Source organism: Rana temporaria, chromosome 11, assembly GCF_905171775.1.
Source record: "Rana temporaria chromosome 11, aRanTem1.1, whole genome shotgun sequence".
NCBI classification, from domain to species: Eukaryota; Metazoa; Chordata; class Amphibia; order Anura; family Ranidae; genus Rana; species Rana temporaria.
Genome location: NC_053499.1, coordinates 87,634,519 through 87,658,620, shown reverse-complemented (window position 1 = coordinate 87,658,620; position 24,102 = coordinate 87,634,519). Strand labels below are relative to the sequence as shown.

General features: G+C 46.5%; 1 protein-coding gene across 6 annotated transcripts in view; it reads right to left on the bottom strand.

The window, feature by feature from the left end:
- CENPT (centromere protein T) overlaps positions 1-24,102 on the bottom strand; it is an 803,389-nt gene that overhangs the window by 688,458 nt on the left and 90,829 nt on the right. For all 6 annotated transcript variants that reach the window (XM_040328753.1, XM_040328757.1, XM_040328752.1 and 3 more), the window contains one exon: positions 17,410-17,521. In XM_040328753.1, coding sequence (XP_040184687.1) covers positions 17,410-17,521 — 112 coding nt within the window. The remainder of the gene's footprint in view (positions 1-17,409; positions 17,522-24,102) is intronic.

Here is a 24,102-nt window from a genome sequence, read left to right as displayed (position 1 = left end):
TGCTCTGCCACCGCTGGCAGGGTGATAGCTGGCCTGCAGGCACCTCCCGCTGCTGAGTAGGCTTTTTTGAGGTCAAGGTCAATTTTCGGGTTTAAAACATTTCTAAAAGGTCACGCGTCCTCTATCGGCAGGGTCACATGTCTAGCTAGCCATATTAGGGAAGCGTCTATTATAGGCACTGAGATGAGGGGATTTACTGCCGGTTCCTTGAAAGGGTATACCTTTGCTATCCTATTGTTGAGACTTTTTTGTTGTCAGGTTTTTCCCATTCGTCTTATTAATTCTTCAAGTTTATCGATAAAGGGGAAGGTTTCCGGATCACAATTTAAGTTAGGGAAGTATTTTCTAAGCTTGCGAGGTGTTTCTTTTGGCTCTTCCCAAACTATAGCCTCCTTAACCGACCTTGCAAAGGGATCTATTAAAAGAGAAATCGAAACTAATCGACACGGGAGAATATTCTTCACCCGATGATTCGTCTGATACTTGCGGAACGCCCGAGATTGTTGCTGATGCACTTTGAGCTGGTCTAATTTGTTCTGTGGCTGATACCTCCAGAATTTACTCTTTAATAGATTCTCTGATTATATTCGATACTTCTAATGCATCCGTCTTTCGCCCTGGTTGCTTTTTCAGCGCATGTCTAGCAAGCTAATTTATTAGGGAGGGCCTATGCTCCGCACACCCAGCAGGCATTAGCCACATGACGGGTACAGTGACTGTAATGGGAGGGCCGTGGGACCCAGAAGCTCTTACACACACACATTGAGCCAGGAAATAAGGGACATATGTTGGATTGTTTGAACATTGGTCTGTAATCCACAATATATTCAAGGATGTCTGCACAAACTAATTACAGGTTGTTGATTCTGAACCCAACAGGTCAATAGAAGAGTGACTCATTCATGTGGGAACACAGACTGTTAAGGGGGTAATTAAGTCTGCTACTGTCATGTAAACTAACCTTAGTCTGGCTTCTAAAGACCTTTCATTGTGTGATGCGAATGGACACTGTATGAATTTCTATTGATGCTAAATGTGTATTGGATAGCAGGTGAGAAAAGCTTATCTCGGAGTCACCTTGTCTGGGAAAATGATTAGTAATTAGCTTGTGTAGATTCTCTAGGAGACAGAATGTCTGTCTCCTAAAGGATGTGTATTGAGTTCCTTGTGTCATGTTGTGGGTGGAGTTGGGTCATTGTTAATTGTGGTTCCTAAACTGTACATAAGAAGCCTGAGTTTTCCCATTAAAATCTATTCCTGTTGAACCAGAGAACAGAGCCGTGTCTCGTTTCTGGGGAATCTGTATGGGCCATGTTCGTCTTGCGGATTGTGGAGTGTCGGTAGCTTTCTTGGGCTCGGAATGGAATATCGTAAACAGCGTTAACACCTGACCGTTACAGTGACTATCCTGTGCTTTGTGAGAGGGTGATGTGGTGGTGGGAGGAGGTTCTTGACCGGCTTCTTCTGGAGTGTGAGTGCCTTGAGGGAGAACGTTCCCTCAAAATAAGTAATATTAGTGGCATGGCTCTCTTATCTCCTCTTCACTACTTACCAACGCATGTTGCCTCTTACCTCACTGGCTGTGGATTCTCTGCTGGGGCAGCAGCCTCCATAAGGGACAGATAGTGTACCTGGGGAAAGAGGAGTTAATCCTTCTAAGGCTCAAATGTCAGGATGGGTACACATCCATAAGAGGTAAAGAGGGGAAGCAGCGTCTTACCAGGTCAGAGGCTTGATTATAATAAATGGCGTGTATATACAGAGTACAAGCGTGGGCAGTCATCTGTACGGCTGTAAAGATGAAAAAGCTGTTTTTTAAAATAGACCGCCGTCGCCGCGGAAGTGACGCAGGAGCCGCAGTGATCCGCGGCACTCTACGTCATCTTTGAAACTGGCAAAGGAGGAAACACTTGCGTCACTTCCGGTCACGATGCCGAAGCAGTCGCGGCCGCCATGTTTAAAAGGGCAAGAAGCCAGAAGGACTAGAACGCCCAACGTTATGGGGAGAAAAATGAAAGAAAACAGAAAATCGACTAAAAGAGATAAAGTAAGAGGCAAGGGTGGAGGAAAGAATGGAGGCCGTGCAGAGTGATCCAAGCCTGTTTAAGGCTTGTGACAAATAAGAGATAATATAACTCCCCTGAGACCATCAGAGTGGGGCCCCCGCATACAGCTCATTTAAAAACTGTACAGTCAGGGCTTCCAACAAGGAGAGGGTGAACCTAGCTGGGGATAAGCAATAAGAGGTCAGTGCTTTATCCTGTCAGTCCTAACAGATGAGGTAAAAAAAAAAGGAGAATGCAGCAGGGGACTCCTCTTCAACACTTATAGCTAACCAGTCCTATCAGGTTGGGCGGAGTCACAACCCAGTGTGTGTGCTGCCATGATGCCTCAGGAAAGATAGTTGTTCTTCTGGAAAGTTCTCCACTGGGTTCTTGGTCACCTCCCTGACTAAGGACATTCCCCCATCGCTCAGTTTGGCTGGGGCAGCCCGCTCTAGTTAAGAGTCCTGGTGGTTCCAAACTTCGTGCATTTAGGGATGATGGAGACCACCGTGTTCACTGGCACCTTCAATGCCGCAGAAAATTTCTGGAACCTTTCCCAGATCTGTGCTTCGATATTGTCTGAGGTCTATAGACAATTCCTTGGAGTTTATGGCTTGATTTGTGCCCTGTTAACTGTGGGACCTTCTATAGACAGGTGTGTGTCTTTCCAAACTGAATTTACCACAGGTGAACTCCAATTAAGTTGTAGAACAGACATGTCCAAAGTCCGGCCCGGGGGCCAATTGCGGCCCACGTTCCGGTTTAATGCGGCCCCACTGGTAATTTGGATATACATCTCTTTTGTAGCCCCGAACGAATCCCAGAGCATCGTGGATTCAGAGGCTGCATTCATGTAAATGGTGAGACTGCATTCATGGCACTTGTGAGACTGCATTCATGGCAATGGTGTGTCTGCATTCAGAGGCTGCATTCATGGCAATGGTGAGGCTGCAGATGGGCACTGATTAGGCTGCATTCATGGCAATGACCCTTTTTTTGCTTGACAATTCTTTATTTAAAATGTAATTTTTTTTCCTAAAACTTCCCTCTTACAGTGAAGGTGTGTGTTATACGCCGATAAATACAGTATATCCAAATAACATGCCCGAGCTAATCCTTAGAATCTTGACCACACACAGCCAAAACAGCGAGATAATTCTTGTTGGGCAGTGTATTAGTTCATTTGCATTTAATTTTAATGGTTCAAAGAATGTCAGGCAAAATGGTTGGCCCTCACGCATGTTCACTTCATCAAATCTGGCCCTCTTTGAAAAAAGTTTGGACACCCCTGTTGTAGAAACATCTCAAGGATGATCAGTGGAAACAGGATGCATCTGTACTCAGTTTTGAGTGGCAAAGGCTGTAAATACTTATATGTACATGTGATTTTTTTTTTTTTTATAAATTTGCAAAGATTTCAAACAAAAACTTGTTTCACGTTGTCATTATGGGGTATTGTTTGTAGAATTTTGAGGAAAATAGTGAATTGAATTTATTTTGGAATGAAGCTGTAACATAAAATGTGGAAAAAAGTATATATTTTTTATTATTAAAAATTATTCTTATAAAAGCACGCCCTTGTAGTTAATTGAGAACTACACGTCAACAGCCGCAAAGTCTCTTTCTACTAGTTTTCCATGCACAGAACTCTGTGAATACTTTTTTTTAACCACTTGCCGACCGCCGCATGTAGATATACATCGTTAGAATGGCTCTTGTGGGCAAAGCAACGTACAGGTACGTTGCTTTTAAAATCCCACTGTGCTGGCACGCGTCGCAAGCTCCGTGGCCGCGCCCTCAATGTCCGCCAGCGTCCCTTGATCGTGTCACGGAGCTGCAGAACGTGGAGATGTCTTTCTAAACAAGGCATTTCTTTTTTGTACATCACGGGACACAGCCCTTAATCATTACATAGCAGGTTATATCCACCTTCAGGTACTGGACACTGGTGTAATCAACTAGACAGGAAGTTTCCTCCCTACATAACCCCTCCCATACTGGGAGCTCTTCGGTTTTTCACCAGTGTCTAAGGAGTTGGTCATGACCAAGGATGTGCTAAGAAGAAGTTCTACTAAAAAATCCCTCCGGGGGTAAAAGAGCTGCGCAATCGGATCAATCCAAAAACACTTATTTTATATGCCTAAATGGATGATACCCGAACCTCGCGGAAGACTGAGGTTTTGCCTGTAATGTCCCTCCTTGGAGGACTATGCTCTGGGATCCAATACTCTCGCTATATATAAAAAGTGCAAAAGTTTCTGGCAGAGTCATTTACAAGGCCCAGGGAAGAGGTCTCCTTTAAGTAGGAACCCATACCCCTGAAGGTTGGCACAACATACCCGCCGTGATGGGTAAAGATTGGTACAGTCCGGTCTTCAGCAGTCCTGCGGCGGGGATAAGATAAGCTGGGAAAGATCCCAAGCAAATATCTTTTCCTTTTGAGTAGGAAGCCTACATCCACCACTGGAGGGAGTAAAGAGTTGATTTTCACTCACCATGCTCCAAGAATAGAGTCAGCTCCTTCTCGGACAGCAGACTTCTTCAGCTGCAAGCTCGGTCATGGCCGGCAAGGAGATACCTCTCACACTTGGTTTAGATGCCTGGAGCTCTCCCTGGACAGGAACACAGCGGCTTGTGGGGCACGTAAGCTTTGCTATGTGGTTGGATTCAGGCACTCCTGGACACCTAGTCAGCATCAAAACTGTGTGATTAGTTGCATACTTTATGTAGATTGCTAAACTAGCACAGTAGTATATGCATTGTTTTTGCTTTGGCATGAGAGACCTGAGGCGGCCGCGCAGGTTAAGCCATTGGAGCCATTGGACCCGTCAGGCATTGCAGCCTCCCCCAACTGTGCAACAATGTCTTTTTGGACGCTTCTTTGCATTTGTTGGTCTATAAGAGGTTAACTGCTATAAATTACAGCCTCCTCTTAAAGAGCAGAAAGCTGGGTGTGTCCCTTCCCCTGCTTTGAATCCTCAAACAAGAGGATTAAAGTCCTGATTACCGTCAGAGGACAGGGAACAGGTGCAAGCTGACAAGGCGGAGGTATCAGAAGCCTCACAAGCTCTAAAGTTTTAGCTGCAAATCTTTTACAGAGATTCTTGCTGCAAATTAACTTCCCCTCAGCCCAGTCTCCTCCTGGGTTTTTTTTTTTATAAAGAAAAAAAAAATTCCCATGGGTTTCTTGTACCTTCCCACTCCCTTACTGCAGCTGGTTGGGCACCGGCATAGACTGTTTTCTCCTCCTAAAAATGTGGGGGTGCACAGTTGCTGGTGCGCATTGTTGCTAAGGGTAACTTCCTCTTTTACCAGCCTGCATGTTTTTGTGTTGATGGATTGACATGTCTTGCCTAAAAACGCATAAAGATGCTTGTTTGTATAAAGATGCGGGGTTGCACAAAGGTGCTTGGTCTCACAAAGTCATTGGTACCTATGAGTACTTAATCACATAAAGATACATGCTTCTTTTAAAATGGTATGGATATTCATAGTCGCATGAGGAAGCTTGGGCACATTTAAGTGCTTAGGTCACATAAAGACGTTTGACCGGATAAACATGCTTGGTCGCACAAGAGTCCTTGATTGCTCAAGGATACTTGATCACACAGAGAGGCTTGTTTGCACAGAAATGCCTAAAATTGCATAAAAAATGATTGATTGCATAAAGATGCTGGATCGCACAGGGGCGCTTGATCACACAAGAGTCCTTAGTCACACAAGGGTTCTTGTCCGCACAGTAGTGCTTAAAATGCATAAAATGTTTGATTGCATAAAAAATGCTGAATCGCATAAAAATGCATGATCGCCTAAAGTTGCATGTTCCTCTAGATTTTGCATAGTTGCATAATGAAGCCTTGGTCGTTGGTTACCCAAGAGTACTTAATCACACAAAGATACTTGTTCCACAGAGATCAAAGGATGAGTATAGCCTCTATTAAACTTGCTATAAAGCTAAGTATATGTGCCAGCATCCTTTTTAGTTTTTTTCCACAGAGATGCCGAAAATAGCATAAAAATGTTTGATGGCGTAAAAATTACTGAATCGCACAAGGGTGCCTGATTACTCAGGATTCCTTGGTCTCCCAAGGGTCCTTTTTGCATGCTTTTGCGTGCTTAAGATGCATGAAATGTTATATCACATCAAGATGTTGAATCACATATAAGTTGCATGATCGCCTAGATTTTTGCATAGGTTGCGTAAAAAGGCATGATAATTTAGGGATTCCTTAAATTATACAGGATTCCTTTTGTTCACATAAGATTAAGTGTCTGCATGGATACCTGTTGGGTGTTGTTGCATAGACACGTTCGTAAACATATGCTTGCTCGCAAAATGCCTGTTCCATAGCATACGTGCAATACATGCGTGTATATAGTACACACTTTTTATGTTTCTTGCTTAAAGCCTATTTGTACAAGTTCATGCTTCGATGAATGCACGCTTCCATTGAATCATTTAGCTTCAACACTTGCCACTTACACATATGGGAACCATTTGTGTTTATTTACATGGGACTGCAGGAGGTTGTCTGCGTTCGCAGAGGGACAGCACCTCTTCCAGCACCATGCCCAGGTTTACAAGGTGCTAGAGCCCGCCTCTAGCAGGACTTAAGGCCCAGGGTATAGCAGTAATGGCATACCGAGGCAATCTGCTGCTGATAGATCAGTCAGTAGCATGGCTGGACCTAAGTGTGTCCAAAATAGTCAAGTATCTGAAACTCCTGGGTTAGGATCCCAGTCTAAGGGTACGTTTAATAAGGAGCTTGGAGCATTTGGGACACAGCCCAAAGAAAGGAGAGTTTTTTTTTCTTGATTCAGACAAAGTCAGCACTTAAGAAAGCTGGTCTATGTAGTGAAGGCAAGGAAAGGTTCCTTACATTCACCTTTTGCTTGATATGCCAGGGATGGTGGTTTCATTCAAAGAGGTCCCTATGCGCAGTTTCAAGGCTTCTTGATCCTAACCTATCCACGGATACGCTGGAATCTCAGTTGGTGGTTCTTAACCCAAAAATTTGGCAGAAAGGAAGATCCCTCATGCTGGTTACTTGAGAAGTAGTGGCTACGAAGACTGGTTTCTAGGGGAGACCACTGCCCAGGGGAGGTAGTCTAGTTCCAAGAGAGTCTTGTCCGTCAACTTGCTAGCCATTAAGGGTCGAAAGCTTCAGATAGCTCGCCTATCTTAATCGACTGGGTGTTTAGGTTGTAGGTTTGTTCTGTCAGAGTACAATCTGACAATGCCACATCAGCGGTTGACTTATTTTTCCAAAAGGGGATACTAGAAGTCACTCAGCCAGAAAGTAGTAAGCCATGTTCTGGCTTGGACAGAGGAGCTTGTGCCTTGCCTGTTGTCAGTCTTCATTTCATGAAATTGAGAATGGGCAGGCAGTTCTCTGAAACCGTCAACAATCATTCCCGGGTGTATGGCCTCTATGATCAGAAGCCAGAAAAGGGGCACCCCGGGCAAAAGATTTATGGGCGTCCAGTTTCAACTAAGAAGTTGGACAGGTTTATGTCTAGGACAAAGGATTCAGTCTCATAGGAGACAAGATGCATTAGTAACCTCGTGGAACCAGTTGTCACTGGTTTATGCATCTCTTCCCCTAGTGCTGCAACTACCGTGGCCTCTATGCTACATCAGAGGAGAATGGAAGCCGGCCTAATAAATCCGGCATGACCCAGACCACCTTACTGTGCAGGGATCGCAAGGGTGGTAGTAGAGGACTCAGAGGGCCTTACATCTTGCCGAGGGTCGGTATTCCATCCTGTCTTGGAAACATGGGAATTAATTGTTTACTTGGTTTAGCCCGCATTTTTGATCATCGCGGCTTCAGAATCAGGGACGATTACACTAATTCATACAGGAAAGAGGGCCTCCAGGACCATGTATTATAGTATCTGGAAGGCCCATATTCCTGGTGTGACACCAAGGGATGGCACCCTCGAAGTATGTCACAGATAGAATGCTTACCTTCCTACACTAGAGAAGGGATGGAGCTAGCCTTAAGATGCATCAAGAATCGAATCTCGACCTTGTCAGGGTTTTCAAGGTTGCTTGCTTTCCTCACTCTTCAAACCAGGCCTTTCTACAAGGGGTAACGTGTAGAACACCGCCAGTTAGTTCACCCTTGTGCCGGGGGAGATTTGAGTCTGACTTGTCGGTTTGCAGGGACAGCTCCTTGGGCTGATGTGCCACATTTACCTTCATCCTCCTTCAAGGGAGTTGAGGTTCTTGTTTGCGGTAGCCTCCCCAAGAGAATTTCAGTATTGGCAACATTCTTTGTATAGAGCCATTATTATTTATTAGGGTGCTGTTGAACCCTCACCTAGCCTTTTTCCCCAAAAGGATCTAGTTTTCTCTAGTTTTTGCAAAACACTTCTTGCCTCCCCCTTTTTTCCCAAGAAACTTGGTTTACGTAAGAACAATTATTTTTCTCTAAATATAGATGAGAATAGTTGAGGTTTATCGGAAAGTTTCAGATACAGGATTATGACTTTTTGTTATGCTGCCAGAAGACCCTAGAAATGGGTAGGCAGCGTTCTAATCAGTTATCAAATGGTTACTCACTCGTTCTATTGAGAGCAGTCAAGGCCTATCTGAAGCGGTTACTCAGATACGGAAAACTGATGTTTGTTGCGCTACCAGAAGTCCCCGAAACGGGCAGGCAGCATCTAAATCAACTGTTTCAATGTTGATTCATCAGGCTACTATTCAGGCTTGTGGTTTAAGAGAGGGTTCCCCGTTTCTTTTAGTATGCACTCTACCAGAAAAGCAAGCGCTTCATGTGCGGTGCCCTACCAAGCCTTTATGACTAAGATTGCTAGGCCGCAACTTGGTCATCAGTGCCTACGTTCACAAATTTTTATTAGGTGAACTTAAGACGGTTAGAGGATGCTGCTCTTTAGCGCAGTATGCTGCAGGCAGCAGTATAGGTCTTCACGTCTGATGGCGGTCTGCATTAATTGTGTCTACCTCCCCTCAAGTTGAACATTGCTCTGGGACATCCCATTATGTAATGATTAAAGGCTCTGTGTCCCATGATGTACGAAAAAGAAAAACGGAGTTACGTACCGGTAACTTCCTTTTCCAGGAGTCTTTCAGGACAGCCACTTTAGAGAGATCCCGGCTCCTCCCCTCTCAGGAAACACTGCCTTCAGAGAAGTATTTCAGTCTCATCCTCCCATCAGCCCCTCAGTTCTTCAAGAGCACCTCCGGCCAACTGGGGAGACAAAAGAACACGTCAAATATAAAAAAAAGTCTTTAAACTAACCCGACGGTCTTATGTGATGAGTCCTCAAACCTCCAAATACCTGGGTGGGTACTGGTGCTGTCCTGAAAGACTCCTGGAAAAGGACGTTACGGTACGTAACTCAGTTTTTCCCCAGCTCGTCTTTCAGGACAGCCACATTAGAGAGGATAAGCGAGCACCTTACCTTAGGGAGGGACAACGGTTTGCAAAACCTTGCGACCAAAGGCCTGGTCTTTTGCTGACAGCAAGTCCAGTCTGTAGTGCTTTACGAATGTACTGAAGCTGGACCACGTTGCAGCCCTGCAGAGCTGCTCCGTAGAGGCACCAGCCCATTCAGCTTGCGAAGTTGCCACCGCTCTGGTAGAATGTGCCCGGATTCCATCGGTGGGTTCTAATCCCCCTATCACATAAGCCTGGACAATAGCTGACTTCAACCATCTGGCTATAGTGTGCCTGGAGGCTCTGGATCCCTTCCTAGCCCCAGAAAACAAAACAAAAAGGGAGTCAGACTTCCTAAACTGACTAGTACTTTCTAAGTACTGAAGGACCGGTTTTGCACTAAAACAAGGTAAAATAATCTCCTGACCTCGGTGAAACCTCAAGGCCACCTTTGGCAAAAAGGCCGGATCGGTCTTAAAAACCACACGATCCGGAAAGACCTGAAAAAAGGGAGCCCTAATAGAGAGGGCTTTGAGTTCACTCACTCGTCTCGCCGTAGTAATCGCCACCAAAAACGCAGTTTTGAAGGTGATTAGCTTTAGCTATGAAAATAATTTTATTGTTAGGGGCCCCCACAACTTGGAAAATTTTATCAAGGGGTCACGGCACTAGAAGGTTGAGAACCACTGCTCTAGGAAGACGCTGAAACCTGCCCCTTTAAGGTGCTAAGAGCTAACCCCTTGTCAGCTCCAGCCTGCAGAAATTCTAGCACTGCTACAGAACTGCATACATTAAAAGAGCTTTCTGAGCACCAACTATTGAAACGTCTCCAGACTTTAAGATAGATGTTCTGCGTTTTTGTCCTGCAGCTTAGGAGGGTCGCAACGAGGCGATCTGAGAACCCCTTGCCCCTCAGAAATTCCTCCTCAGAAGCCAAGCTGCAAGATTCCACTTGTCCACGTGAGGACAGCAGATTGGCCCCTGAGTAAGCAGGTCGCTCTGAGCCGGTAGAATCCAGAGGGGTTCCACGGCCAGGTTTTTTAGGACTGAGAACCAAGACCTCCTGGGCCAGTGTGGGGCAATAAGGATGAGAGTTGTATTCTCTTCCTGAAAGTTCCTCAACACTGCAGGAATCATCACTGGAGGGGGGAAGGCATAGCACCTGGAAAATGCCCAGGTCTGAGCCAGTGCCCGTCCCGTCTGTTCAGGGAGAAGAGCTCTGTTTTTGCATTTTGCCTTGAGGCAAAGAGGTCCACACACGGCACCTCCGGACTATCAACTTGAAGACTTCTGGTTCAAGACCCATTCGCCTTCCCTTGATGTTGTCCTGCTGAGGAAGTCCGCTAACTGATTGTGTTCCCCCTTCAGATGGACTGCTGCGAGAGATAGAACATTGCGCTCGGCCCAACTGAAGATGGCTTCCGCCAGCAGCCATAGGGAGACGCTTTTTGTGCCCCCTTGCTTATTTATGTAGGCTACTGCTGGGGAATTGTCCGATCGGACTCGCACATGATGCCCCCGAAGTTCTTCCTGAAAGGACCCGAGTGCCAGAGCAATTGCCCTTAGCTCTCTCCAATTGGAGGATCTCACTGCATCCTTTAACTCCCAGATGCCCTGCACCCACCGGGAACCTAACCTTTGCCGCTGGCATCGGTCGTGACCGTCTTGGAAACTGGTAGAATCCATTCCAGACCCTGGGACAGATTTTCTCCCTTTCTCCACCACCAGAGAGATCGTTTGACCTGACCTGAGACCGAGATCAGGGAATCCAGTGACTCCTGCCTGTGGTCCCAAGTTTTCAGAATGAAAAGCTGAAGAAGGCGAAAATGTAGACCCGCCCACTGGACTGCTGGGAGAGTTGAAGTCAGTAAGCCCAGAGCGGACATTGCCTCGCTTACTGAAATTTGGCCATTGCCCTGTAGAGACAGCATGGCTTTGTCCACTTTCAGGACCTTCTCTGAGGGAAGAAAAACCCTTTGTTCTGTTGAATCCAACACGTACCCTAGGAAGGAGACCTTTTGGGACGGAACTAGGTTGGACTTCTCCAGGTTTAGGAGCCATCCTAAGTTTTCCAGGATGTCCTTTGCTATCTGAAGATCCCGGATCAACTGCCCTGGAGAAGGTGCAAACAGGAGAAGGTCGTCCAGGTATGTGATTATAGAGATCCCTCTGAGTCGCATGAAGGCCAAGACTTCCACCATCCCCTTGGTGAAGATGCGGGGGGAAGACGATAGGCCAAAAGGGGAGAGCTCTGAACTGCAAATGTAGCACCTCTTTCCCCGTCCTTATTGCTAGTCTTAGGAATTTCTGATGTTCCTCTGCTATGGGGATGTGTAGGTAGGCATCCTTTAGATCGATCGATGCCATGAAGCAGTTTGGTGGAAGCAGAGCTTTCACTGAATAGATCGAATCCATTCGGAACCTCCTGTAGGGGACGGAGGTATTTAGAGGCTTCAGATTTAGAATGAGCCTGAATTTTCCCGAGGGTTTGCGAACCACGAAAATGTGAGAGTAAAAGCCTTTGCCTCTCTCCGTGGCTGGGACCTGGACGAACACCTCCTGTTCCTCCAACTCCTGCAGGGAGGAAAGTAGAGCTGAAGATTTTTCGACGCATCTTGTTACCAAGATGCGTCGAAAAATTTTCAAACCCCCCCCACTCAGACTCTTGGTTACCAACTTACGTTGGTAACCAAGAGTCTGAGTGGGGGGGGTTTGAAAATTCCAATTTGTAACCCCTTCTGATGAGCCCAAAGATGAACTGATTGGAGGTGACCATCTCCCACTGTGGGAGGAAGGCCCCCCAACCTTCCTCCCACCGTTACCCTGTCACTGGGTCTTCTTGGGCTGTTCAGGAGCGCGAAAAATCGCCTCTCCTCGCCCTTTCCCCTTCTGTCCCCAAACCCTCTTTTGGGAACCTGCTTTAGGGATTTCCGATTTCCTCTGAAATTGGAATTTCTTCTTTGGACGTCCCCCAAAGGTCTTTTTAATGGAAAATGCCTTATTCTTATCGGCCGTCCGATCAAGTACAGTATCTAAACCAGGTCCAAACAATAAGTCTCCAGTGAGGGGAATACCACAGAGCTTTACCTTGGACGCATTGTCACCCTGCCATGTTTTAAGCCACAAGGCTCTTTTTGCCAAGTTCCACAGGGCTGAGGATCTTGCAGACATACGCACGGATTCCGCTGAGCCATCCGCCAGGTAGGCTACCCCCCTGAGTAGCGCAAGAAAAGAGGAGAGGATAGTCTCTTTATCTGTACCTGCCTCAATATGCGCTTTCATTTGGGTAAGCCAATGCTCCAAATTGCGAGCCACGACTGTGGCTGCCATAGCAGGTTTAAGGTTACCCTGTGAGGAGTCCCAGGATTTCCTTAAGAGGGAATCCATCCTCCTATCCATGGGGTTAGAGAGCACCCCCATATCCTCAAAGGACAGGTCTGTATGTCTAGAAACCTGGGAAAAAGCCGCGTCCAGCTTGGGGGACTTATTCCAAACCAGTGTTTCTTCCTCCGCAAAAGGAAATCTTCTCTTCAATGCCTTTGAGAAGAAAGTTTTCCTTTACGGATCCTGCCATTCTTTCTTGATGGCACTGACCAGTACATCATGGACCGGGAAAACCTTCCTTTTTTGTTCCCCCAGGCCCTTGTACATAAGATCATGTAGGGACAGCGGTTTATTTTCCTCTTGAATCCCCAGAGTGGTGTGGACGGCTCCTAATAGATCCTCCACCTCCTCCAGGGAGAGTTTGTACCGCAAGGTTCTTATGGACTCCCCGTCCACCCTCTCCGCGTCCGATTCTCCTTGAGAATCTGAAGAATCGCTACCTGCACCTTTCTCAATTTCCTCTCCAGACCCCTCCGGTTTCTCAGCACTACTAGTGAGAAACTCCGTTAGGCCAGGTGAAACCCTCTGCTGTGCTAGAGGAGGGTTGCTCTGGGGCTGGGACAATTGAAAATTAGAAAATATTGCCTGGAAAGTCTGAACAGTGCTTGAAAGCGCTTTAACAGATGCCGCCAGATCTACCCCCTGTTCTGCTGCTTGCTCCCTTATTAGCCCATCAATACATCCCCTACATAGGGCTTTGGACCAAGACTCTCCCATTGTGGTTCTGCACACAGGGAACTTCTTTTTAGAGCCATGGAGCGATTTACTTGTATATTTCTGAAAATAAACAGAAAAAAACAGAGGGCGCAGCATTAGGGCAGGACCTACAGCAGTACTGACAGGGATCACCAGGAGTGCCAGGGCCAACCACCACCAGGGACCCACTCCTCTCCCCCCCGACCACCAGGAAGGGAACACACCCGTGGAGCTAACAGGGATTTTTAGGTGAGGGAACACCACCCCAGGGTTCCACTGACCTTTGCTTGGCTGGTGCTATCATCCGCAGGAGCCGTCTTGGAAACCTCTGTCTCCGACATCCCGGTGAGGAAGAGTGGTCTCCGGCCTCCAAAAACGCTGCCACGCCAGCTAGTAGGAGGCTGCACCAGCCGAGTGCCTGGTCCATCTTCTAGGCCGCGTCCGGAACCGGAAGACGCGCCTGGTGCGAGAGAGTCCGCCCCCCCGCCGGAACTGACGCCACCGGCCAGCCACTGAGCTCCATGTTGCGGCCAGACAGGGAGGATTTAGACTCCTCACACAACGCCCCCCTGGGCAGAAGAAGAATCGGACCTCTCAGCTTACTCCTTCCCCAAGGAGACGCTGAGCTGCACGGCGCGACGCAGGTAACTGGCTCCCTCGCTGACCTGGCGCCAAATTTAAAAATCAAAACAGAGAGATATTTCGGCCTGATCGCCTCTCTCTGACCGCCTTGCCTTAGCCTTCCCAGCCATCGGCCTTGGTTCCCCACCGGTGTCTCCCCACCGGAGTAAACACCATAACTGAGGGGCTGATGGGAGGATGAGACTGAAATACTTTTCTGAAGGTGGTGTTTCCTGAGAGGGGAGGAGCCGGGATCTCTCTTAAGTGGCTGTCCTGAAAGACGAGCTGGGAAAAAATAGGATTTTTGTACTCACCGTAAAATCCATTTCTCTGAGTTCATAGACGGACAAAGCCTTCTTTGACGTTAGGGTTATGCTTCTTCCTACCAGGAGATTTAGGCAGAATTTTACAGCACTTAAGGTGTTAAAACCTTTCCTTCATGCCGCTCCTCCCAGGGGGCGTGGCTCCCCCAGGCATAACCCACACCCTGCTCTAGCAGCCTTCAGTTCGTAACAAGCAGTACAAACAAAGGAGGGGTGGGTGCTGTGTCCGTCTATGAACTCAGAGAAATGGATTTTACGGTGAGTACAAAAATCCTATTTTCTCTTTCGTTCATAGACGGACACAGCCTTTGACATTAGGGACGTCCCCAAGCAGTGTCAAAAAATTGAAGGGGTGGGAAAATTAAACACAGCAAACCAGGTTACACCCCTAACAAAACTGGAGTTACTCAACGGAGGAACTCCAACCTTAAACTGCCGCCTGTAACACCCTGCGGCCGAGGGAGGCATCAGAAGATGCACTCACATCAACCTTATAAAACTTTGAAAAAGTGTGGACCGACGACCAGGTCGCTGCCTTACACACCTGTAACACAGAGGCTTGATGTCGGAAAGCCCAAGAGGCCCTGGTCGAATGCGCCGTGACCCGAAAAGGAGGCGCCCGCCCCTTCAGGGCATAGGCCTGAAGCACAACCTGTCGGATCCACCTGGAAATGGTGGCCGACGACACTGCCAGGCCCTTACTGGGACCGGACACTGACACAAACAGTGAGTGCGACTTCCGGAACGGAGCCGTCGCCGACAAGTAAACTCGAAGGGCCCGAACCACATCCAGGGAATGCAGAGCGGCCTCTTTCGGGTTTTCCGGCTGAGGACATAAGGATGGAAGAACAATGTCCTCGTTAATGTGAAAGGCCGAAACGACCTTTGGAAGAAAAGAGTGCTGCGGGCGCAGCACCGCCTTATCCTGATGGATGACCAAGTAGGGGGCCTTGCAAGACAAGGCCGCCAGTTCAGACACCCGTCTGATAGAGGTAATAGCTACCAGAAAGACCACCTTCTGTGACAGAGTCCACAAAAAAATCACCTCACAGCACACAGTAAAGGCCCTGTAGTGAACACCACAGCCTGCAGTGACAGCACACAGCCCCTGCTACACACACGGATCCGTGGTGTACATGAGCCCCAGAAAAAAAAAACCCTCACAGCCGTTACCCAAAAGGGAAGGAGGGAGGGGAATAAGGGAGAGAGGAAAGCAGGGAAAAAACCCTCAGTCGACCTCCCAAGGGAACATTCCAGCCAGACCACTTACCTGAGTAAGAGGCCACTACTTAGCCGTCCTGCGACTACCCGGCTGGAGGTATCCCAGACAAAACCAACGTCCGTAAATGGCATGGCTGTCGGCCAGACACACCGTGACCAAGCCATAGAGACCGGTCATATGTGTGCCCTAGAACAGAAGTTCCCCGGCCGCCCCTGGAGCAACGGGGCCCGTCGTGGACGTCCCAAAGCTGAGCTAAGGGCCGGCACACGCTCGATGGCCAAACATGGGGGACTACAAGAGTCGAGGACCCAGCTTGTCACCCAGTCGGCTGTTGATAGAAGAATCACAGGATTCAAAAATGCAGGAACAAAATAATAAAAGCAAGAAAAATCGCAGGACTCCAGAGAGCGCCTGACTCTCCTGTTGGGCAGAAAAAGACTGGAGGCTGCTAGAGCAGGGTGTGGGTTATGCCTGGGGGAGCCACGCCCCCTGGGAGGAGCGGCATGAAGGAAAGGTTTTAACACCTTAAGTGCTGTAAAATTCTGCCTAAATCTCCTGGTAGGAAGAATCATAACCCTAATGTCAAAGAAGGCTGTGTCAGTCTATGAACGAAAGAGAAATAGGATTTTTAATATCAGCTTACCTGTAAAATCCTTTTCTCTGAGTACATCACGGGATATTGGGACACTTATTGATTTACTACAAAACTGAGGAGCTCCCAGTATGGGAGGGTTTATATATGGAGGAAACTTCCTGTCTAGTTGATTACACCAATGTCCAGCACCTGAAGGTGGATATAACCCAATTATGGAATGATTAAAGGCTCCGTGTCCCGTGATGTACTCCAAGAAAATAATTTTACAGGTAAGCGGTTATTAAAAATCCTAGGTTTCCCTATTCTGCCTAGTGACAGGACAGTGATCACTGTCGTGTCACGCGTAGCCCAGCCCCCCTCAGTTAGAATCACTCCCTAGGACACGCTTAACCCCTTCCTCGCCCCCTAGTGGTAAAGCCCTTCCCTGCAAGTGTCATTTACACAGTAATCAGTGCATTTTTATAGCTGTATAAATGACAATGGTCCCAAAATGGCATCAAAAGTGTCTGATGTGTATGCCATAATTTCGCAGTCACGATTGGAGCGGTGACTATTTTCTCTCAATGTCGAAGAATACATATCGGCCTGGGGAAAAAATGTGTTTTTTTTAATGAATTTTTAGGGGGATATGTATTATAGCAAAAAGTAAAAATATTGCTTTTTTCCCCCCCAAAATTGTCGCAAACAATAAAAACCGCATTGGTGATCAGATACCACCAAAAGAAAGCTCTATTTGTGAGGGGGGGGGGGGGACGTAAACTTTGTTTGGGTACCACGTCACAAGACCACGCAATTTTCAGTTAAAGCGACGACGCAGTGCGGAATCGCAAAAAGTGCTCTGGTCAGGAAGGGGGTAAATTCTTCCCGGGCTGAAGTGGTTAAATAGTGACAGCGAGCAGGGTGAGATGTTCCCCCGCTTGCCATCAGTAGATGCAGCGGGTTGGGGTGAACATTTTCTTCAACCGATTATGTATATTACATAAAGAAAGAGGGTCAAGACTTGGGTGATCTATCCAAAGCCCCACCTTTTTTTAGCTTTCTGGGGAGCTAGCTGTAAAAAAAAAAAAAAAAAAAAAAAAGAAGAAGAAGAAGAAGCAAGCTTATTAGAACATACCAGTTTTCCAAAAGATTGTCTCACTCTTGCCTTCATCTGGCTTCTCAGACTCATTGTTGGAGATGCAGGAATCTTCTCTTGTTGTATACGAGACACAGATGCATGACGAATACTAAAATGAAAGCAGAGTTTTTGCTGATAACTAAAAGTTTTTAGGTTTACACACGATTAGGAATGGGAGGGGTATATTCTGCGCTAATCTAACTATGGTAGTGTATTGAAAAATTAAATCCGTGAAGAAAATTCAAGCAGCAACATAAACACGTGACAATCATGTGAACAGCAAATAAGAAAATAATAAGTTGCGCTAGAGTAAATAATGAACCTATGATCAATTAAATGGGCATACTAACAATAACGTGATGTAGTGCACTAAATGATAAAAGAGACACTATATAGATTACACTCAGTATATAGGAGAGACAAGGTCTCACAAACTAAGTGAACGTGAATACTCCACAAATACCAAAAATTAAGAGGTGAATGTACAGAAATAAATACAAATACGATTTGTAACCTTCCACAACTTCGTGAAGGAGAAAGGGTAGAACATAAAAACCCGCTCCATGACACACAGCGGAAGATGCACGCTGTGTGTGAGATACAAGAGGAGGAGAAGGAGAGCGCTGCAGCCTCGGCTCAAAGCGGCGCCAGGGCAGCGTTTGTGTGAGGTAAGTCTGAACCGATGATGGGGCACAGTAATGCGGCAAGTGATGGGGCACAGTAATGCGGCAAGTGATGGGGCACAGTAATGCGGCACAGTAATGCGGCAAGTCATGGGGCACAGTAATGCAGCAAGTGATGGGGCACAGTAATGCAGCAAGTGATGGGGCACAGTAATGCGGCAAGTGATGGGGCACAGTAATGCGGCAAGTAATGGAGCACAGTAAGGCTGCGTTCACGGGCACAGATTTGCTTTATGTTAATATTATTAAAGTTGTTAATATTTATTTTTGGAACTTAATTCTGCTTAAAATATTTAACAGTGTAATTTCATGAGATAATTTACAAGGGCGTGTTTAGGGGCGGACTTAGGGGTGGGGCAGTGGAGGTGTTGGGTGGGGCAACTGGTGTCGAGTAACTTTTAAGGCCTGGCTAGTGGCTCAGGACTTGAAATTTTGAGCCCTGCTGTATATACACTCGAGTATAAGCCGAGTTTTTCAGCACATTTTTTTGTGTGCTGAAAATGCCCCCCTCGGGTTATACTCTAGTCGCCTTTTTGTGCCTGATCTCCCGGATTTTGAGGACTCGGTACTGGCCGGCCGTAGGTCCCCTGGACTCCACATGTAGCCCCACTCTTCCTCTACAAGTGTGCAAAGTTTGTTGTCTGGGGGACCTACAGCCAGGGAGCACCAATTTTTCAAAGCCGGGCACCCCTTCCATAGACTCCCATGTTAAAACGGTAATTTCGCCGGTGACTTTGGGGACCTTGGGAATTTGGAGACCCGGTACCAGCTGTTCGTAAGTCCCCTGCACCCGGACCTTGGCACACATGTAGCCCCATTTCTCATCTACAAGTGTGCAAAGTTTATTGTCTGGGGGACCTACGGCTGGGGAGCACTGATTTTTCAAAGCCGGGCACCGTTTCCATAGACTCCCCTGTTAAACGTCAGTCTAGTCAAGTGAGGCATGGGCACAGTGAGGCATGCAGATGGACACCCTAGGCTTATACTCAAGTCAATAAGTCTTCCCATTTTTGTGTGGTAAAATTAGGTGCCTCAGCGTATATTCGGGTCAGCTTATACTCGAGTAGATACAGTATGTAATAATGCAAATTTTTAAGGTTATTAATCGATACAATAATCGGCCAACTAATCGATTATGAAAATAATCGTTAGTTGCAGCCCCAATTCTTTTTTGGGATCTTTACTGCAAAACAGCATTTATAATACTATAAGACTATTGGCAGTGGAGCATTCGTCATTGATTAGAGCTTGACGAACAGTCCATAATGGAGAGATACAACAGAATTGTTTGACATACTTGTAACTAGGGTTGTCCTGATACCACTTTAAGACCGAGTACAAGTACCAATATTTTTTTCAAGTACTCGTCGATACCGATTCTTTTTTTTTATGTCATGTGACAGTCTGACTAATGGGCACTATTTACCAGAGGCAATGATTTATTAAAAGGGATTTAGTACCGAGCCTACCACCACCAGATAAACACAGTAAAACCTTGGATCGCGAGCATAATTTGTTCCGGAAACATGCTTGCAATCCAAAGCACTTGTATATCAAAGCAAATTTCCCCATAAGAAATAATGGAAACTCAGATGATTCATTCCACAACCATTTATTCATAGGTTCTTCAGTTTAAAGTCCATATAAATATATTATAGCAATGTGACCAGGTTGTGTAACCATAAAATGTCCATCCACAAATGGAAGCCTCCACAAGGGGATTAGAAGCAAAATCGAGCAGGAGCTACAGAGTATAAAAGAGAAGAGAGGCGCCTCTAAGTGTAGCAATATGGTTACATTTAATGAAGGTACAACATTTAGCAACTCACATGGTTGATGATTAAAACAAGCACATCCAAGTATGCAGGTATACAGAGTAAAGTTGTCTACATAGACCTTCCCCCGTACTGCTGGCTCTCACCGCTGTCAGTCTGCAATCGGGACGGGAAAGACTACCCTGCAGTAGAGCGATCTGAAAACGTGGCTTGAACCACTTGTGTAGCTCAGTGTGGAAGGGATGACAGGGGTGATGAGGATGGTCCTATGTGGACAGCTTTACCCCAGATGCCTGCATACTTAGATGTGCCTGTTTTAATCATCAACTATGCGAGTTGCCAAATGCAACCATATTGCTACACTTAGAGACACCTCTCCTCTTTTATACTCAGTTGTGACATGCTACTCTTATATCAAGACATTTATATATAGAAAATTAATTCTGCGCCAATTAAATATAATCAGTAAATCAAAAAAAGTGTAATACTTGATTGTTGTGAAAAATAAAGGGCGCTAGACTAAAATGCAATTGTGTGTGTGTGTGTGTGTGTGTGTGTGTGTGTGTGTGTGTGTGTGTGTGTGTGTGTGTGTGTGTGTGTGTGTGTGTGTGTGTGTGTGTGTGTGTATATATATATATATATATATATATATATATATATATATATATATATATATATATATATATATATATATATATATATATATATATATATATATATATATATATATATATACATACATACATACATACATATACACACACACATATATATATATATATACACACACATACACATATATATATATACACACATACACATATATATATATATACACACATACACATATATACATATATATATATATATATATATATATTACACACACACACACACACACACACACAAATATTATGATGAGTCCATAACCATAATGGTTCACTAATCAGTGTTTTGTAAAAAAAAAAAAAACAACAATAGAAAGTCCCAATATATTTGATCCAAGAATAGATTTTCTTGACAACTGTGATAAATCTTGCTTAACCACTTACATACCAGCCACTTACGCACCTTCCCGCCCAAGCCAATTTTCAGCTGTCGCACTTTGAATGGCAATTGCGCGGTCATGCTACACTGTACCCAAACAAAATCGGCGTCTTTTTCCCCACAAATAGAGCTTTCTTTTGGTGGTATTTGATCACCTCTGCGATTTATTTTTTTTGCGCAACAACTAAAAAAAAAAAGACTGAAAATTTTGAAAAAAAAAAAGTTTTTATTTTATTCTGTTAATTTTTTTTTCTAAATAAATAAGTTTTCTCTTTCAATTACAGGCACTGATGGGCACCGATGAGGTGGCACTGATTGGCGGCGCTGGTATGCGCCACTGATGGGCACTCATAGGCGGCACTGATGGGCACTCATGGGCGGCACTGATAGGTGGGCACTGGGCATGGATGGGCACTGTGGGGTGGCACTGATGTTTCCATGTTGCCAGTCAGTGCCCAATTGTGGGCACTGATTGGCATCTTTTTTACTGCCTCGTTTTTTTTTTTTTGCCCACCCTGGTGGTCCAGTGTGGGCTTCCCTGGTGGTCCAGTGCGGCGATCCGAGGGGGGGCTGCGCTGATAAACAATGAACCCCCCCTGTCAGCAGAGCCGCCGATCTGCTCTCCTCTACCCGCGTCTGTCAGACGTGAGTGAGAAAGAGCCATCAACGGCTCTTCCTGTTTACATCGTGATCAGCCGTGATTGGACACGGCTGATCACGTGGTAAAGAGCCTCCGCCGGAGGCTCTTTACCTAGATCGGAGATCCAGGGTGTCAGACTGACACCCCGCATCACCGATCGCCGCCGCGCGCGGCATGAAATCCTGCAGGACGTCAATAGACGTCCAGTCAGGATTTCAGAACCACTTCCCGGACGTCAATCTCCTATTGACCGGGCGGGAAGTGGTTAAGGTGATATAAATCCTTCACCAGTAGGGATGAGCCGAACATACCCGCGTTTGGTTCGCACCAGAACGTTCGAACAGACCGACAGTTCGCGCGAACATTTAGAACCCCATTGAAGTCTATGGGACTCGAACGTTCCAATTCAAAAGTGCTCATTTTAAAGCCCAATATTCAAGTTATTGTTGGAAAACGTCTTTGAGAACCCAGGTCTTGCCCCAGGGAACATGTATCAATGGAAAGAAAAAGTTTTAAAAACTGTAGTGATGCTTAAAGTGAAATAAAAAAAATCCAAAATGTCTTTAAATATCGTACCTGCTGGGTGTCTATAGTAGTGGCACGTGTTTAGAAATGTCCCTGCACAACATGAGATTACTCTCAGAAAAAATAGGATTTTTTGTACTCAACTTAAAATCCTTTTCTCTGACGTCCATGGACGGACACAGCTCCTTAAGTCTTGACAAGTGGGTTATGTTCCCTGTTCACAGGAGAGGACTAGGCAGAGACATGTTAGATCATTAAAACATGTTACATTAACAGAGTTGAACAGCCCCGCCCAGGGGGCGGTCCCTCCAGCCATAACCCTCCTCACTGCAGCATGCAGCCTCAGTTCGTAACAAGCAGTACAAACCTAAAAAGGAGGGGTGGGAGCCGTGTCCGTCCATGGACGTCAGAGAAAAGGATTTTAGGGCGAGTACAAAAAATCCTATTTTCTCTTATCGTCCATGGACGGACACCGCTCCTTAAGTCTTGACAAGTGGGACGTCCCCAGTGTCAAAACGAGGGGTGGGAAATATAGCAGTAAAACCAATCTTAACTTCACCCCAAAACAAGCAGAGCTCCTCAATAGAGGAGGTGCAGTCTCAAACAGCCGCCTGCAAAAGCTAGCGGCCGAAGGAAGCATCATAAGATGTACTCACAGCAACCACGTAATTCTGGGGAAAGCGTGAACGCTTAAGTAAGTCGCCGCCTCGTACACCCGTGATACCGACGCATTCAGATGGAAAAAAGAACCAGGAAGCGCCATTGCCCTGGCCGAAAGTGCCGTGACCGGCAAGGGGGGCCCTCCACCTAAGAGCTTAGGGCTGTAAGACAGCCAGCCTGATCCACCGAAAAAGAGGTGGTCGAGTAGACCACCAGGCCCCTTTTGTGGACCAGACACTGACACAAAAAAGGAGTCAGATCTCCGAAACGGATTCGTAGCAGGCTGGTACACCCGCAAGTGAGTACCGCGCCTAAAGTATGAACAGCAACCTCCGTAGGATGCGCCAGTCGAGGACAGAAGGATGAAAGAACAACGTTCTTATCCCGGCAAAAGTTCGAAACCACCTTCGGAAGAAGGGAAAGTCACGGGCGCACCACCATCTAATCCTACGGAGGGCCAAGCATGGCGGCTTGCAGGACAAGGCCGCCAACCAAGAAACACCTCTAACAGATGTAAAGGCCACCAAAGGGGCCACCTTCTGAGATAGTTGTCAAGAGAATCTCTGACGTTTCTAAAAAGAAAAGGTTCCTGAAGAACCGAGAGCACCAGAGTCAAAACTCATGAGGGAAGGGATGGGCCCAGAGGGGAAAGTGTATGACTAACCCCCTGCACAAAAGGGTACCCACCAGGGAACGGGCCGCAAAAAAAGGCCACTGAAGAACACAGCCAGGGCTGAAATCTGCCCCCAAACAGTGCTTTTAAGCAATTTTGTAGATCCACTCCAGGCTGTAAAAAACAGCAGGACCCTGGACACCGAGTAAGTTCGTGGACGACACCCCATCTCCTTGTATCAAGAGATTTAAGCCTGCCAGATGCGACGGAAGATTCCCCGGAAGAGGACCACCGTGCCCTCAGCATGATTGAGATGACCGAGTCGGACAGACCCCGATCTCTTAAAGTCTGGTTTCCAATAGCCCTGTTGAGCAAGACAGTGACTGTACAACAGGAGGAAGTATGTGGCCTAGGGACAGAAGGAACTCCCACCCTGGCAACCGCCAGGATACCTCCGCTACAAGGCACCCGACATCGGCGAACTAAGGACCCCAAGGCCAATCTGAAGCGATTAGAATCATTGAGATTCCCCAGCCTCCACTCTGTGGAGCAGCCGGGGAGGCCACTACAAAGGAGGAAAAAAACATAATGTCGTCGATACCGAGCCCACAGGGCCACCAACGCGACTGGCGCGTCTGTACAGGATCACCATACCTGGCCACAAGTTCTAACACCCTTGCGGCTGAGACGAGCGGCTAGGAGATCCATGCCCTGCAAGGCTCACCTCCTGCAAAGGAGTTGACTCCA